A 19,238-nucleotide genomic window follows, 5' to 3' on the forward strand; every position below is an offset into this window, starting at 1 on the left:
AGTTCGGAATATTGAACTTTGTCAAAGTGAACATTCGGCGAACAATGCCAGGTTGTCAGATAATGATCATGATAGTGTTGTGAAACCCGATGCTAATACTAGTGGAAAGAAAATCAAGCGTAGGAATCGTAGGAGGAAAGGATCAAAGAATAAAACTTTAGTGAAAGCTCAGGATGAAAACTTAGCTGAAAAGAAAGTGGAGCTTAGACATAGCAATGGTCCAGTGAATAAAATGGATAAGCTGTGTTCATTAGATGGTAGTAGCGGCTCTGAGGTATCAGATATTGATGTCGATCAAGCTGAAAACTTTCACAAGTTGATTCAGAGAAATAAAAAGTTTGTTTCTGAGGAGCCTCATACATCAGATAGTTTACATGATCAGACTACCATGCAGGTGAATAACCCGGAATGCACACAGTTGAAAAACCACAAAGATAATCGGGATTCTTGGAGATTTAATGAACCAGAGGTGCTCTCTTTCATTGATTCTATAAAGGCTAAATATAAAGATTTGATATCAGATAGAGTAGGGTGTATTAAAAATTTTATTGATAGACTATATCTAAAGGATAATAAACCGTTTAAAGATACACCATTTCCAATTCCAAAAAACAAAGAAAAGTTTTTCTATGATCAAATTCAAGAGTTATTGGATCAGGGTATTCTGGAGGAAGTTGATCATTTTAACTTTGCAAGTAATTGTTTTCTGGTTCGGAATAAGAATAATACTTATTGTATTGTTGGGAACTACATTAAGGCTAACTCTCTTATAGTAAATGACGTATATCCGTCTCCTAATTTAGAAGAATACCTTACAGGGTTAGCGGATAAGCGCGTGTACACGGAAATAGATTTACGCCGTGCGTACTTTCAAATCCAGTTAGATAAAGGTTCCCGAGACATTACAACTATTGTAACTCCAAAAGGGTGCTATCAGTATACTCGTCTTTCAGTAGGAATTAAGACTGGAAGTAATATTTTGTCTCGTGCGATGGAAAAGGTCTTAGGAGACATGAGAGAAGATGGTGTTAAATTATTTTTGATGATGTCCTGATAGCTTCCCATTCAATTGAAGAACATATGAAAACGGTTGAAAAGGTATTGGAACGATTTAAAGAATATAATATTACTGTGTTCCCAAACAAATGTATGTTCTTTCACCGTCGAATTAAGTATTTAGGATATGTAATAGAAGGCCATCAAATGGAAATAGATCCTAGTAGGGTGTCAGCTATTAAAAATATCCCTCCTCCTAGAAATAGACGTGGTCTTATGAAAATTCTCGGTTTATTTAACTATTATTCAAGGTTTTCTTCTGAATTTCAAGAATTAATAAGACCGTTGAGTGCCTTGAAGTCACCTAAGGTTAAGTTTCTATGGACGAAGGAGCATCAAATGTTGCTAGAAAGGTTAAAGAACATTTTGATTGAAAATGTATTAAAAACGCCCGATTTAAACAAGAGGTTCATTGTAAATGTGGACGGCTCCGGGAAGAGCGTAGCTGGGTGCGTCTCACAGGAAAATGAGAAAGCCAATCTTCAACCTGTTCCTTACTTTAGTAAACGGCTTTCGGATGCTGATAAGCACCGAAGCATACATGAAATAGAGTTTATTAGCCTTGTTAAAACTATTTCACGCTATAAACATTATTTAATTAATGAATTTGACATGCTCACAGATAATAAGGCGTTAACTTGGATCTGGAATAATAGCAAAAGACTCCTTAAGTATGGTCCATTAGTGGAAATACTGTGTCAGTTCAATTTTAAGATAAAACATGTCAGATCAGCGGACAATACATTTGCGGACTTTCTGACCAGGATTTATGATCCGTTTGAGTTCGATATTTTGTAAACACCTGTAGAACTAGCTGCTTTTAAAAAGAACATGGAAATAGCTAATAGGTGGAAAACTTCCTTTGGTACAAGATTCGATCGATAAGTTAGAGTGAAACGACATCGAGCTGAATGAAATAATAGAGAAATTAGAGCGTGGGGAAAGTGTTTCAGGATACGTTCTGAATAATAAAATACTCATGAAGAAGAGCAAATCTGTTACGAATCCATTTAAGATAGTAATTCCTAAAAAACTACGGAAAGTTTTGATAGAATAGCATCATGATGACAGATTAGTGGGAGGTCATTCTGGAACTTATAAAACATTAAAAAAGCCTAGGAGGAAATTTACGTGGGAAAAAATGAAAAGTTATGTTAGAGACTGTTTCAACATGTGATGTTTGTCAAAAATCGAAAGAAATTAATCAAAAGAAGATAGGTCATCTAGCTTCTGAATTCAGCAAAAGGATTAACGCCCATTGGATGTTCGATATAGTAGGTGTTCTCCCAAATTCTCAGGGATATAAGTTTATTTTGATTGGGGTTGATGACGCCAGTGGCTTCGTTGTATTGGAAAAGTTGAGGACTATCAATTCAACTGTGGTAGCAAATAAAATGATGGAGATTTTCAGTCGGTTAGGTTTTCCGGAGGCCATATCGACAGACAATACATCCATCTTTGTGTCAGAGAAATTTAGAACATTTGTGTTTGGATTGGGGATTCGTCATATCAGACTCAGTCCTTATCACCCGGGAGGAAATGCAGCGGAGAGATTCATAAAAACCTTAAAGGCGGCGTTACGTGCCTATATATCGAAGAAACAACATCTGTGGAGCAACCTTATTCCTCAATTACAGTTTACATCAATTATGAATATTAGCGAACGTGAGGGACTGAAGATCGAATTGTGTTACGGACGTCCTTATTCAACACCATTAGATAACCGATGGAACATCGTAAGTTCAAACAATCACATAATTATAATTGTTTCCGAATTATTTCTCAATTTTGTGAATGTGAGAAATTGTGGATTAACGTCCCATTTTTCTCAATTCAGTTACCGTTTAAATTGGGATCGTTAAAACTAAACCCTGAGCATAACTTCACTATACAGTGGATTATTCTTGTTTGATAAGTGAGTCCAAGGCAGTTGAGGGCAGAAAAACTACGAAAATCAAAGGTAACAAGGTGGAAATTCAAAGGTGAGTGTTTTTTCAATTTTTCTAGTACATTGTTTGTCTGCGTCAATTATGTGTTACAGTGGGTTGTCTGGTTGATTTCCATTTGACAAGATTTTTCGCGAATTATACAGAGATTTAACGCGAGTAAGCTCGGTAAATCCAGGGGAGCAAAGGTGAAGGGATTATACCCGAAACCTTGGAAGTGTACTTGTTATCCTGTGTTCTTTTCCGGTTTTAAGTTCCTGATTTTGATTAAAGGAGTAACAATCGAAAATCTTATTAATTCTGATTTGAATGTTTATAAACAGAACGTAAAAATTATTTCTTTTTTTCTAAAAAGTAAAAAATCGTTTGACGTGTTCGAATTGTTTGAGTGTAATGTTTGACCGGTTTATGACTGATAATGTTTTGAAGTTACAACGCATTTGATTGAATGTAGTAAAGTCGATTGCGGTTGCTTTCCGTCGTGACATTTCATTTGTAAACTAATTTGCTTTAAATTAGTTAAAATAGTATTTGTGTTTTTTTTAAAAAAATAAGTATCTACGGCAACTTTTCTTTTGATTTGAATGATAAGGAAATTTTCATTTAGTATTGATTAAGGCTGCGAATTAGTTTCTTGTTTAAAGGAAAGAAAAGATACTAGTAGTAAACAAGAGGTCCTTGACTGGCCTGCAGTATAGGTATTAGTGTCAAACAAGAGAGGTCCTTGACTATATTGGATAATATAATTTAATGTTCAGATATAACGATTTATGACACATCGGATGATACTTTCTTGAGATTTTTTAAAATTTTGTCACTCCTGAAACTGCATGGATATAATAATTGATGAATCCAGATTTGACTTGGCAGCGAGGAAAACACAGATTGTTGTAAAAATTTTGTAATAAATATTTTTTCCTGAAATTGTTGTGTTGTTATTTGTTTATATAATTAATATGAATTTATGTATTATAACAGCCTCTGGATTTCCGAATTGAAAATAACAGCTGAGCTTTCTAGGTGTTTGTGCGTGTAAATTTCTACTGCGGCCATCTTGGATTGGGTTTTCCCACCTTGTCCGATAGGCTACTGATGGGGGCGTTACAATGCGAAGTTTAAATAATTTTTTTTAAAGAAAATGAAATTCATAGTTATGTGGAGAGCTATTGGTAATATTAATATGGTTGTTAAGATACTACGACGTTCAAATATATGTTTCCCTAAGCAATAAAAACTTTATTTTTAAGATACATTTTTAAACTATAAATAAATGTGTAGGTGGGTCCTTCCTCACTACTCCACATAATCCCCATTGATATTCAGGCATTTGTCCCGCCGTTGACCTACGTGGTAAGCCTATTAATCAATCATTCCCTTCCAAGAAAATCGCAATTCACACTATAATTAAAATACAAATTTGTACATGTTAATAAGTTTGTTATGATTTATTGTTTAGAAAGTGCTGCTGGTTGGTGAATGGTATAGAGGTAGATTAAGCTTCCATCCATACCACTACCATTCAGGTAAAGCCATTCTGTTCCGTAAGAGAACAGTTTTAATAGGAAATCGGATCACTCACCTCTGATATTACTAATCGATCTAGAAACCTAGATGTATAATGGAGGTAAAAATCCTTTGTATCCATTTTGTTGAGGTTACTAGAGTAATCATCCTTTGCTGTTTCTTCTGATGAACCCTCACTATACGCTTTTAGGGATGCCTTTAGCCATTTAATTACGTTTACTTTATTTTCCTCTCCTTGTTGACTGAAATGAGATGAGACAAAAAAACAATAGATTTCTGATAATTCTTTCGTCTCTTCAAAAGTTAATTTCCCATTGCATTTTTTGTTATTATTTACCTATTGTTCAAAATGTTCTCTTACAATTCACAGAATATTTCGTTCACCTACGAAATAAACTATGGGGTTGTTTTTGAATTTAAAAAAAGAAATATAACAGAATTATCTCCATTTGTGCCGATGACATATTCTTGGTATTGTTTGTTGAAACTTAGCGTCCCTTCTCAGAAGTGTGGCTATATGAAATGTAGGCCTGCAGCTTATTGTATTATTAAAACTACCATAATGATTTCTGCGCTCTCTCACCGAGAGTCGGGCCCAGAACCACGCACTTTAAAATAGGTGTCCTTGCCAATAGGCCAGGGAGTTTCGCTATAAAATAAATCGAGTTTCACTTGTGAGAATAGTAACTTCTGTCAATTAGCAAGGATGATCTATATGTTACCTGGAATAACTTTCAGGGACACATCTTGAAACTTTCAGCATACACATGTAATTAAAGTTGGATTGGGTGTATGAGAAATCGCAACAAAAGACAGATAATACTTACAGAATGTTTAGTAATTCCAATTATTTCATAATGACAAGTACCTATCACAAAAGTACATATATTTATGTTGGACACAAGGTAGCCCAGCGTTCCTACTGATCTGGAGGAATCTATCTCCCTGACCTTCCCTGAACGTTGGCAGGAAATTCCCTGACTTTCATCACTGATGTCAGATGACGTTGACATATAAATAGGGAATAAATATAGGTGTATTTATATATGAGAACATTTATTCTATAGAGACAAATAGTAATCAATTGGTCATACGCACATTTCACTTATCCATAAAAATTTGAGCAATGTTCCATACTGTGATCATTAATGGTTGGCTAAACTGAAATTGTTGTACAATTAATGTTAGAAAAATATATTTTATAAAATTTCCCTGGCTTTCCCTGATCTTCAGCCTTTTTCCCTAACTGTCCATGACCTGCATTATTTTCCCAGACTTCCCTGATTTCCCTGACCAGTAGAAACTCTGTTTCTACTCTCACGTAAGAGGTGCCAGATGCCTGCAGGTAGTCGATAGTTGTTAACTCAAGGTTACACAAGCAAGTGCGATCGATAGGTGATAACTCAAAGTTACACAAGCAAGTGTGATAAATAGGAATTTGGCGTGTTGTATTATGGTGTATTATGGCGTACTGAAGTAGGAGTGAAGACTGCAAGCAATCTTACGAGAGTTCGAGAGCTTTAACGAAATGTTCAGGTAGGTTGAACAAGTAGGTTGACCCAAATTAAAGTGAACAGGACTGCTTTTAGGTACTGCATGAACATATGGTAAAGAAGTCTAACTGTATCGAATAGTGCGCGATGTGTGAAAGTATCTCAGAATGGCAGGAACAAAGTTTAAAACTACCCGGAACTAACAACCAAATAATTCAGTTTCTTCATGCCCTGCTCTAGGGGGGTCGGCGTTCGGCAATGAACTGTGCCTTAGTCGCCGAAGTACAAGGGGATACTGAAAAATGTTTTCTTAACTTTGTTCTGGAATACGCTATAAGGAAAATCAAAGATAGCAACCTGGGTCTAGAGTCGAATTGTATTCACCAGGTTATGGCATATCCTGATGACGTAAATTTAATAGGGGATGATAGGAAAATAATAGAAAGAAATACAGATATTTTATTAAACGCTTGCAGGGACATGGGTTTAGAAGTAAACACAGAGCAAACTAAATACATGGAAGTGCGTCGGGACCGTAATACAGCAAATTATGGATGCGTTAAAATATTAAATAATACTTTTGATAAAGTGGATAGTTTTAAATATCTAGGATCAGTATTAACAGAGGAAAATCACATTCACGAATAAATTAAATGTCGACTAAAAGCAGGGAATTCGTGTTACTATTCGGTTCAAAATCTCTTGTTGTCGCGAATTCTGTCGAGGAATCAAGCTTAAAATATACAAAACGGTATCATGCCTGTTGTTCTGTATGGTGGCGAAACATGGTCGCTTACTCTGAGGGAAGAACATAGACTGAAAGTATTTGAGAACAAGATCCTGAGACGAATATTCGGACCCAAGAGGAATGGGAATGGGGGAAACTTCTTAACGAGGAACTACATACTTTATACGGTTAACCAAACATTGTTGGGTCGTCAAGTCTATGAGGCTTAGGTGGGCGGGTCATGTAGCTAGAATGGAATAAAGTAAAACGCTTTCAAAGTCTTGACTAGAAGACCAATCGGAAAACGACCATTAGGAAGACCTAGGCGCAGATGGGAGGACAATATTAAGATGGATCTCGCAGAGATTGGAATACTAAGTGGAAACTGGATGCAGTTAGCTAAGAATAGAAGTCAGTGGAGAGCTTTTGTGACCGCGGCATTAAACCTCCGGGTTCCATAGACCATAGAGTTAGTTAGTTAGAGTTAGTTATTAAAATGTTAAATTGTTAGTCATTTTCGAGAGAATTACGAAAATAGAATAAAATGTTGTCTTCAATTCTACTCTTTCCATTTTTTCAGGAAAATGGGGCAGATTTCGGTGAAAAGTGAAAGAATACAATATTATAGAGTACAATGTTCTCTTTTTAAAGGAAAAAGGATGATAAAAATCGGTCTATAAATGGCGTTAAAAAAGATCACGATCCGCCATCTTGAATTCAATGAGGCGACTAAACGACCATGAACCAGATCACAAGAAATTAACTCTCTTTTAAGTGGGTAATAACACCCAGCAGTCAAAATGAGGGCACGTATAATTTCATACGTGACATGGGCTAGCGCCTAGACTAATTATCACCAGCGCTTCACAAGGATGTAGTAGCTTGCGCGTGTGGATTTGGTATTCGTAGTACTAAGTTCAATTCTCGGTGAAGAGACACAAAACAATTAACTTCACAATCATTCACACTCATTAATTACCCTTCTCATTTTTTCTTAAACAGCGTTACTCTGTGATGTTAAACTTTAAAAAAAATCGTAAGGTAGACCCTGGAAACATCGACAAAGATGGAGCGCAATGATTCCCATGGCTATGGCAGAAGGCATCTACCACTTGTAAATTTAAAAAAAAAAAAAACAGTAATTATAGGGAAGACGAAAAAATTGAATTGAAATTAAACAGGCAAAGATATTTGGTACAAAAAAGATTAATAGGTATTATCGGGCCGCGGTGGCTCAGTGGCAGAGCGTTCACCTCTGGTGCTTGGGGTCCCGGTTTCGATCCCATTCCCCGCCAAGTGAACTTTGTGGTTGACAAACACCGTGTGCGTGGGTTTTCTCGGGGTTCTCCCCTTTTCCTCCTAATTTCCTCATTCCACTGTTTCATTTATTTCTCATAATCACCGTCTCCTTTAGCCTAACCGGCATAATCGTGGGACGTAAAACTCAAAGATTTCATTTCATTTAATAGGTATTATGTTCAATTAAAAAGTTTAGGTTATGGGAGCACCATTAGAATTTGAATGGCTATTTAATTGTATTATTTTTTATTGTAATATTCTATAGGAGAGTCAGGAACTACACGGGTGCTACTGTAATTTTTTAACAACCGGTTCTCTCTCTCTCTTTCTTTCTCTCTCTCTCTCTACAGCCTGAGGCAGCTAAAAGTGCCACCTAAAATAGCGAAGAAACATTAGCAATGTAAGGTTTGCGAGAAACAATAATAGCAGTAGGGGCTCATAAAATAATGGTATGGGGTGATTCGAAAAAGAGCGACAAATGGGATTGATTGATTGATTGATTTTGAGTTTAACGTCCCGTTCAGCAGCGAGGGTATATGAGACGTGGACTTACTGATTAACGTGGAATCCGAACCATGCGACAAATGGGACACCTGGAGCAAAGTTGTATTTTGTTAAATGGAACGATATACATTAACATGCACAATATAAAAGAGCACGCGCAGAGAAACACAACGCCGTTAATTCCATGTGTGTACTGCACATAGGAACGAAGATATGGACATGTAAATAGGTGTATCCAAATAACAAAATGAAATGAAATGAAATGAAATCTGTAAGTTTTACGTCCCACGGTTATGCCGGTTAGGCTAAAGGAGACGGTGATAATGAGAGATGAGTGAAATGGTGGAATGAAGAAAGTGGGAGGAAACGGGAGTACCCCGAGAAAACCCACGAGCACGGTGTTTGTCCATCACAAAGTTCACTTGGCGGGGGCTGGGATCGAACCCGGGACCCCAAGCACCAGAGGTGAACGCTCTACCACTGAGCCACCGCGCCCCTATCGAAATAACAAGTGGCCCACATGACCGGCAGTACCACTGCATGTATGTATGAGCTTTCAGAACAAATCGGACAAGATGAAGAAAGGGTGTGATAACAAGGAATATAAAATAGAGGAGACATCGTCAGCACCATTTATGTGACAGTATTACAGCATAATGACAATGGCCATTACAATATGTGGCAGAACCACTGTGTAATAAGCGAAAACCTGTCAAAGTGTATGTTCAAAATGGTGGCCGTCAGCTGCGATACAGGCATCGAGGCGCGTAAAGACAGTTCTGTCAGGCACCTGAGACGTCTTACATGCCGTGGTACTGATGGTCAAGTGGGCCACTTGTTACTTTGTTTACACCTATTTACATGGCCATATTTTCGTTTCTATGTACAGTACACACATGGGACCAACGGCGTTGTGTTTCTCTGTGTGTGCTCTTTTATATTATGCATGTTAATGTATATCGCTCCATTTAACAAAATATAACTTTGCTCCAGATGCCCTATTTGTTGCTCTTTTTCGAATCACCACATATCTCTATTTTACGAGCTCCTACTGTTATTATTGTTTCTCGCAAACCTTACATCGCTAGTGTTTCTATTTTCTTCGCCATTTCAGGTGGTACTTTTAGCTACCTCACACTATATATATATGCGAGGCGTATTCCAAAAGTAAGGGCCGTCGAGGTATAGTAAAATGAGATAGGCCGGAACACAATTTCACGCACGAAACGCCAACGACGGACTATTGACGAAGTCACTGCAATGGTTGTCTTGAGTTAGTAGGAGTTTGGCTGCCTCGATGGCAGATTGCAATGACCGCGAGAACTCTTTCTCCCGCTAGTAGTGAAATGCGCGATGTGATATGTCTTTTGCTTGCAAAAGGAACTTTTGCTGCTGATATCCATTGGGAATTGTGCGTAGTGTATGAACCTACAGTAATGAGTGCAAGATAGATACACAAATGGTGTCGCGAGTTTCAAAATTGTCGCACTACCGGAGTGGCAGGCCTAGTATTCAGACGGATGACCTCATGGAGCAAGTGAACCCAAAACTGCGAAGTGATCAGCAATTGACGATCAGCGCTCTGGCTCATGAATTTCCCCGGATTGCACCAACTACCATCTACAGGATTGTCACAGAAACGCTTGGATATCATGGTGCAAGATGGGTGCCGAAAATGCTAATGGACCAGCACAAAAAGCAACGAATGTGCAATGCCCGACAGTTTTGGATCGCTATAGAGAACAGGGAAATGATTTGTTTTCCACATTGTGACGGGAGATGAGACGTGGATCTCGTACACCAACACCGAATCCAAACAACCGTCCATGGAGTGGCACCATTCATCCCCCCCCCCCAAATCAAAAAAGTTTAAGCAATCCCCGCATTCGAGTTGCAAACTAATGGCTACTGTCTTTTAGGATGACAAGAACGTCCTGTTGGTTGATTTTTTGGAACGTGGGACAACAGTTATAGTTGACGTGTACTGTGACACGTTCAGTAAAGTGCGACGTGTGATTCAAAATCGACGCCGCAGGAAACTGTCGTTCGGAATCACCCTCGTTCACGACAACGCGCGTCCTCATACCGCTGTTGTCATCGAGAAGATTCAAGATTTTCGTTAGGATCTGTTTGAACATCCTCCATACAGTTCCAACCTTTCCCCCAACCATTACTTCCTCTTCTTGCGTTTGAAACGGTGGCTTGGTGGACAACGGTTTGAAAACGATGAGGATCTCAAGAGGCCGTTCAAAAGTGGTTCCAATCTCAGGCGGCAAACTTCTATTCACAGAGTTTACGGAAGATGGTGCAGCGTAACAAAAAGTGTTTGGAGCGAAATGATAATTATGTGGAAAAGTGAACTAGCTCCGTAGGCACCTATTTCTGGCAATAAATACCGTTCTGCACGAGCATCTGTTTTTTTAATCATCAAACGGCCCTTGCTTTTGGAATACGACTTATATATATATATATTTGACTGGTAGACCAATAGGAAAACGACCATTACGAAGACCTAGACGCAGATGGGAGGATAATATTAAGATGGATCTCGCAGAGATAGGAATACAAAGTAGAAACTGGATCCAATTAGCTAAGAATAGAAGTCAGTGGAGAGCTTTTGTGAACGCGGCACTGAACCTCCGGGTTCCATAGGCCATAGAGTTATATATATATATATATATATATATATATATATATATATATATATATATATATATATATATATATATATATATATATATATATATGTATATATATATATATATATATATATATATATATATATATATATATATATATATTGTATATAGGGTGTCCCTTTTCTGGTGCCGTATTTTGAGAAATGACAGTATGGTCATGACAAGCAATCGTCCGAGATATCGATGAAAAGACCAATATTTCGTACACATTGCTTCGATGACACATATCTCCGGAACTGGTGAAGAAATCAGACGCGCTTCGATGGTCATACGAAAACAAACGGGTAGCACATGTAGTAGGCATTCATTGCATGTATCACATTCATTGCATTCACAGGTCCCAGTATTCCGGACGAAATTTCGGAATTCGTATTCAAAATGTCTGGGTGTAACAAATGGTTCTGCGAACTCGAAATATTTTAACAATTGCTTCTCGCGAACCGGCTGAATAGCACCGCTGGATTTAGCCCTTTACATTTTATCTAGATATTATAAAATTGTCGTATAAAGTTAATATACAAAATCTGAATGAATCTTTATGTCTGAATAAGTGAGGAGCTCCAAATCAAAGCAAAACGCGCTAAATCCGTCCGGGGACGATGTGCTTTATGATGTGGATTTTCTATAAATCGCCAGCGCTGAAGCTACCTATGCTACCAATTCGGTTATAAAGTCATATCACTGCGTAAAACGGCCGTGAAATATAACATTTGATGCAGAAAGTGCGATGTCCACCATGTTAGCCAGAACAGAACGCGCTATTGCAGGAAACTGTAGTCACATCAGCTCACAAATTATTTCGCATGCTATCAGTATTAATGAGTCTACTGTGGTCAGGAACGTTGTTGACATAATTTGGCATATGTACGGCGATAGCTTGACGCTTCTACAAAATCCATTCGATTTTTCCCCGACTGATTCGTTGGTCAAAATAAAAACACCTATGTTGACCATGTCTTAATCATGTGGTTTCTGCGAAGATCTTTTTCTCTCAAGAGTATTACTACGCACTTTCCAGTGCGAGGGCATTTCTATCCCCCAGCCGACCGATTATTTAGAGTGTAAGAAAAGTCTTTTCGAAACCATTCCGAAATTTTGGAAACTGATAGTTATACTGCAACGTACCGCGCAATTGGGACTGTGAAAGTTGAGGGATGTGAAAGCGTTAGGCAATTCCCTACAAAAGAAATTACAGGTATCAGTGACATGAAACGTGTGTCATGAAACGAAATGAAGGTTGTCAGCGTACCAGACGCATAGTATTACCCCTGGAAAGTCGAATCACCGATGCAAATAAAGCTGACGTTGCAAATATTCTGAAAAACTATTCGGAGATCACTAGAGACATGAACCTGTGCTGCAGTTCTACGTATATTGACGCACTGGATGCACAGCTTGCACGTTGCATTGAAAACGAAAATGTGTCCCAATGCGACTGCTTGGAAGAGAAAGTAAGTATTGTATGAAGCACAACACGAAATTGAGACCATGTTACTGCAGAGCATATTAATGTGTATGTGTGTATTCTTATAGCAAAAGGTCACTGTTTTCAATTTGTAGCATGTATGCTCGTTTTATGGCGTGAATCCTTTAATATTCGCATACAGAGAGAGAGAATTACACTTCTATATGCCTCATACATTATTATGTGTAGCAATGTAAATAAAATATGCTCAAAAGTATTTTTGTATTTCATTTATGGAGACTCTGATACATCATTTTCGGTGTATTCGCATCAAAATGCACCTTGTCCATTAGGTTTTTAACAATAACTCAGCTATTCGTAAAAAAATTGATTTTTTGTAATCATGCCATCTCAACTTAGTAGTACTTTAATTAACATATAACATTAAAAGTTTATTTAAGTCCGTGACAGTTTCGGAGCTATTAATTTTTTTGCTCTCCTGATTTTTTTTATTATGGACTCAGCGCTATTTGCTCTGGAGCTCCTCAAGTGTTTCCACTGTTTTATAGAAAGGAACTCCTCAGCACAAGCTGTTGGCATGGGTTAACAGATTGCGTCTCATAACACAAAGCTGTTAGAAGGAGGTAGGATAGAGTCCCTTTGCACAAAGCTGCTTCGGGGAGGTTAAGACACCTTAGCTCACAGCGATCTCGGGAGTAAGGTTTGTAGATGAGCGATCACGCTCCTTTTACGCTCCTTTTAATGGCCATCCTCGTGAAAGTTCGGTCCTACGGGCCTCTTTGTATCTTCCAGTAGGTGTGACTTTTTTCTTGTGCGATTTATGAATCGTAAAAAAACACGTGTTCATATTATCCTTATAGTAAAAAAGAAAATGTGGCATATAGTATGTGTGGGTGTACGGATCCTCGAAGTGTTGTATACTGACCAGGGATAGAATCAAAGTATACGGGCGCAGAAAGAAAGCCTATATATCTTTTAAACAAATTGTTAGGATGCTAAACTTATCGATAGTATGCTTTTGTTCGTGTTGCTCCTGAAGAAAACATGCGGGCTCCTTGGTTGCGAATTTGCTTGTTTGGAGATCTGCAAAGTATTGATCCTTCAATAAGAATATATATTTCAACACTAAATTATCCTGAACTATGTACTCCATTTTAAAATTTTAATATATATATCTAGAGTATTTTCATACTTACCCAGAACTCTCACAGAAATTGTTTAATACTATTGCTTTCTTGTACATGTCCTGAAAATAAAACAAAACACTGTTTCATATTTAAAATAATTAATGTTGAAATTTATCATTAATTATTTTATTTTGATTATTACATTATTATTAAAACATAAAATATGAAAATAAATTCTTAATTACTTTTCCATTAGATATTTAGAGTATGGTATGCTTATTATATATTGTTATTAATGAAAACTGACTTCAGTAAATCAGGCAGAAATTTTGTAAACAAGGTTGGTGCAGGTAAATACACCATGTTAAGGTTGTTGGATTTTTTAAGGCCTTAATTTTCATGAAACACAAAGAACAAGACATGTGTGTTGCAGAGTAAAATGTGTAGAAAAAATGTACCACTGATGCCACACACATCTGTTTTGTACCCAAGGTAAAACAAAAATGTGTTACAAACTGGTGTATTTACCAACACGTACAGGTAATTACGCCAGATCTAGTATTCTACTAGACATCTGTAATAAATCTTACAACTGCTTACATCGTCTGTATTATACGAACTCAAATATACGAACTACACAGTCTGACTGGAGCAAAAAAAAAAAAGAATAATCAAAGTGCAAAATGATGATAGAAAGGTAAAATATAAAAACGTTAACCTCCACATTTGACGTGAAGTTAAAAACTGAAAAGTTTTAGTCCATAAGAAAATAATAATAATAATAATAAAACAGTGTCACTGTATTGTGACTTAAGAAAACTACAGCGATATTACATGGAACATGTGGGACAAATGAAAACATTTGCCTTCTGCAATCAGTCCTCCACAAGCCTTAGCGTATTTCGCTACAACATGCTTGGTATTGATTTAGTAGCCATGGAATCACAAATACTGAAGTTACACTTACAAAATAAAGTGTTCCTAGACGGTCACGAAATAAGACGTACATTGCTGTAAAGAACGGACAATGTTCTGAGTTACTACGGTACTAATGATGAATTCTTACCTCTATTGAAATAATAACGTCCTTTTACGGAACCTTCCTGAAGCAAACAATACTGCACGGCGGTCTCAGCGCTGTCTCCCGGAGTTTCGTCAAATCGGCCTTGTCCAAGCCCGTGGCACATATTGCAGCTACAATATACTGGATTTCGTTGGAAACGACCCAGCACTTAAGACTTGACATGTTTAGTTGCACTGGTGTATATACCTGCAGTTACCTTATATCATGTTGCACGAGGATTATTAAAAAGAGACCGATTGTTTTTTTTTATAAACAAGAAAATGATAGGAAAATAAAGTTATTGTCATTGATACACACTTGACGTAGTCATTATGAACCTCCAGACATTTCTGGTAGCAAAATACAAGCTTCGGTATACCTTCTGTGTAAAAATTTGCCGCCTGATAGTAAGCCAGTCCAGAACTGATGTCTTGAGCATTTCATTGTAATTCCTTTTGGCATCAGTTCCGTCATTTTCTTAGACATACTTCGTATGTAGTAATAATGAAGTTTTAGTTTGCTACCTGATGGTCGGTACCTTGACATAACGGGACACTCCTGGTCCCAAAATGGGGAGATAAGCTTTCCGGTGCTAGCACTGAAGATAGTGGTAAACTGCCACTCACTAGGAAAGTTATTTCCACTAGAAAGAATAACTGTGAGGTGGGCTTCGGTACTTCACTATTGGCCTGATATGAAACGAACAACTTTTGCATGTGAGGGCAAGAGTGTTAAGCTTTGTATGTGAAACACTGTGTACGAAGATCACGATTTTTAAAGGCAAACTTCACGTATAGAATATAAAGAAATATTGAAATATTTATTAAATATAAACATTTAAAACATAGTATTTCGTTTCAACATGCCATGAAACATTGAGATCCTAGTCTCATCGCCCTAGAGGCGTGGTATAAAATGTGAAATTTCACATTCGTCTCCCTGCAGCAATACGAAATAGATAATGTAGGAATAAAATAAACCTCACTTACCGTTACCATTTGATGCACTTCATCCATTATGTCAGGAAAGTCTACTAAAATTCGAATAAAATTATCTTTAGACAATTTTAGAACTTCACAATATGTAGCACATTTCACATCTGTCTTACTTGGATAACTGACCACAAGACAGGTCTCACCTAAACAGGTGCCTGCAGAAAGGGAGAGAATTGGACTTTCATCATCCAAAGTCGAAGATATCTGAAAGAATATACGTTTCATGGAATAAGTATTACAATCCAATGATCCTTTAAATAGTTATCTTGTCATCACACAACAATTGTATTTTAGGAAGGATGGGATGTCAATCCTTTTTATGGAAATCGCTGGACTGACACAGATATCTCTTATGCATAAGGTTAGAGAGTACTTAATGTAAGGAAAGTACAGGTTGCCGCTCAAAATTTTAAAATGGATACATGGTATGTACAGTCAGTGACAAAAGTAGTTGAATTCCTTTGTGCGTTCCTGACTGCTATAACTTAATTGAGTCGTATCTAATATTTTTGCTGCTTTTTACAAACGCCTGGAAAGATGCAACCTAACTTATACCTAACATTTCAACCAGCAGACGACAATTGATAAGTCTGTGGATCACTGAAGCAGGTTTTTCCTATGGATTTTATGCACGAAGAAATTTCTCCAATTTCAGTACGTACTGCATATGAGAAGAAAGAAAAAAAAACACTGATCATACGTGGATTAGAAAACTGTTAAAATAAACTGAAAGTATCAAATCTGGAACAATTGAAGGAAATAAATTTGTATATCTTAATCTCCAAACATGGTTCCTACTTCAATTCCTCATCATTCGAACATCTCTTTCCTTCTCCACAAGGGGAGATCTTACTTATCACACTGAGTACGAATTGAAATTGAAGCATGTTAACCACAAGGGGAAACGGTAATAGTATTGAAAGCAAAAGCGATATAAATCAACTACTAGATCCGACTCTAATATTGATTCTCAGACAGCGAAAACGGCAATGGGAGTCGAAAACTTTTTTCAGGAGCTGGTATGGACAGGGCCGGTTGTAGATATTTCTTAAGTGTAAGCTTACAATATTTAGGCGCCCCACATAAATAATAATAGGAGAGTAAAAAGATAAATGTACAAAAGTTCTTCAAATATTCGTTACAATTGTAAATTTCTTTAAAATCTGTAGTCTCCCTGTGATTATTAACGAAAAATAGCGAAATTATAACTAATTGGCCGTGGATGAATACTGAACAAAGTTACAATTTTAATAATTAATAGCATTTTTTATTAAATAAGCATAAGACACCCTATACCTAAAATGTATTATGGCAAGTACAATTGAAACATAAAAGTCCAAACAGAATAAGACCCATGAGCTTCAAGTCTAACATTCACGCAGGTTTGATTTTCATAAAGATGTATGTTCTTATGCTTAATTAAAAGCATGTTTACATAGTATTTTCTAGTGATACCATGATGGTAATTAGCTTAATTTCTCGCTTTCTTTGTTACTGAAAAGTTCATGTTAAAAAGACACTGCTCTGGCTTTCAATTTGGCAAAATCTCTTATTATTGCATCGTATTAATTCCATTGAATATGTCATTTTCAATGGCCATCAAAGCTAGTCCATTTAATCGTTCTTGAGATATAGCAGATCTCAAATAATTCTTTATTCATTTTAGCTTAACTTGTTTAAACACAACAAACGACCAAAGTGTGTACCTTAATCGATATTTAATTTGCCTTTGATCCAATGACGCAATTTAAAAATTAGGTCCTCCCATAAAAAATTATTTTCAGTGCACCATAAAACAATTCAGTTCTTTCACGTCTCTTTCCAACATAAAAATTCGAAATCAGGCCATGAGTAGTACCATGTAAACACAAGCGGTGACACACCAGAGATTTCTCTTTCGGGTCCGAAGAGTTTTCGGAATAGTCTACAAAATGAAAATAATCTTGTGTATTTGCCCACTCAAATTCTGCTAATTTCCTTAACTCGGACAACCACCGTCGGTGCATTCTTGAACACAAGTACCTAATAATCAAAACTCTACTTTGCATTAGGATTATTACCAAATGTTTAAAAATTTCGCTCCATCTGAATTAAATACGAGAGAATGGATTGATAATGATTGTTACATTGAGCATATGTATACGTTGCTGTGATTGACAGTAAGAGTTCTGGAAGAAAGATGTGTTACTTATAATCCTAATGACTTTTCGATTTACATACGCGTATATTGTTTGAAAACTAATTCTATTCAAACAAATTTTGAAACAGACTACATTAAATTTAACTCAGACCCGGAACCGAAGAGGCCGTATCCATTCCATTTATATTTAACAATTAAATTACTGCAATCAAGTAAAATAAAACTTACAGTTTCAAAAGTTTGTCGACTTGCAAATGCTTCCTTAATAGTAACTGGTATTGACAACTCCCTCACCTCAACATTATGAAATCACTTTCCAAATTTTGATCAGAAGTCGAAAAAAACTTTTTTTTTAAAGCCTTCGCTTGCCTCTCATTTTCTTTCAAGTTTCGTAGCTTTCCTTTCCGATAAAATGCTTACGTTTTTTTTTTAATCAATAGCCATTATTACATGAAAAAGTACTGTTGAAAAGTGGAAACACAGGGTGAGTCAAAAGTCCTTGACACCTGCATAAGTTTGAAAATCGACGGGAAAAGTAAAAAGTGATGATGAGAACAGAGGTTTGATGAGGGGCCGCAACTTTTGGAGTGTATGTCATTCATGGCCGCCATCTTGAAATCCGCCATTTTGGATTCAAGTCATTTTTTTAAATGGGAAGGGGATGAATGACACACCAAATAACACTAGCTTGAGCTCAGGAATTTAGTGGTGTAATTTGTTTTTTCTATCTTGTACAGTTTAGAAGTTATTAATGTTCAAATGTGGGAAATTACCTTGATACTGACCCAGTTCTCTCTTTGTTCCAGGTGATCTAAAATGGGTCTGACACGTGAAGAGAAAATCGAAATCATCCTTATATCAAAGGAACGCAGCTACCGAACAATAGCAGCTGGCTACATCAGACGACACCCAGACAGAGAACCGGTATCACACAGCACAGTGGCTCACGTGATTACCAAATTCGGGGAGACGGGCTCTGTTCAAGAGAGGGCGCGTTGTGGGCGACCAAAGACTGCCAGCAATTAGGAAACTGCAACGGCGGTTGTTGCGTCGTTTGTGAAAAGTCCTAAACGAATTACCCGTCGTGTGTCCCTAGCATGTGCAATAAGCCAATCCTCCGTTGTCCGGATATTGCACGCCAATCAGCGGTATCCTTACAAGCTGCACATGCCACATAAACTGAACGAGGATGACCCTGATCGCCGGTTGGAGTTCTGCATGTGGGCTACTGAACAACAC

At 37.1% G+C, this 19,238-nt stretch overlaps 1 protein-coding gene across 1 annotated transcript in view; it reads right to left on the reverse strand.

Moving 5' to 3' along the window:
* Positions 1 to 19,238, reverse strand: part of LOC145673417 (uncharacterized) — a 755,597-nt gene that overhangs the window by 570,551 nt on the left and 165,808 nt on the right. Inside the window, exons 7-9 of the mRNA XM_081743106.1 lie at positions 15,854 to 16,063; positions 13,871 to 13,920; positions 4,582 to 4,768 (exon numbers count right to left, since the gene is read on the reverse strand). Of these exons, the coding sequence (XP_081599232.1) occupies positions 4,582 to 4,768; positions 13,871 to 13,920; positions 15,854 to 16,063 (447 nt within the window). The remainder of the gene's footprint in view (positions 1 to 4,581; positions 4,769 to 13,870; positions 13,921 to 15,853; positions 16,064 to 19,238) is intronic.

The sequence above is a fragment of the Thermobia domestica genome, chromosome 16 (genome assembly GCF_964235325.1).
Source record: "Thermobia domestica chromosome 16, izTheDome1.hap1.1, whole genome shotgun sequence".
Lineage (NCBI taxonomy): Eukaryota > Metazoa > Arthropoda > Insecta > Zygentoma > Lepismatidae > Thermobia > Thermobia domestica.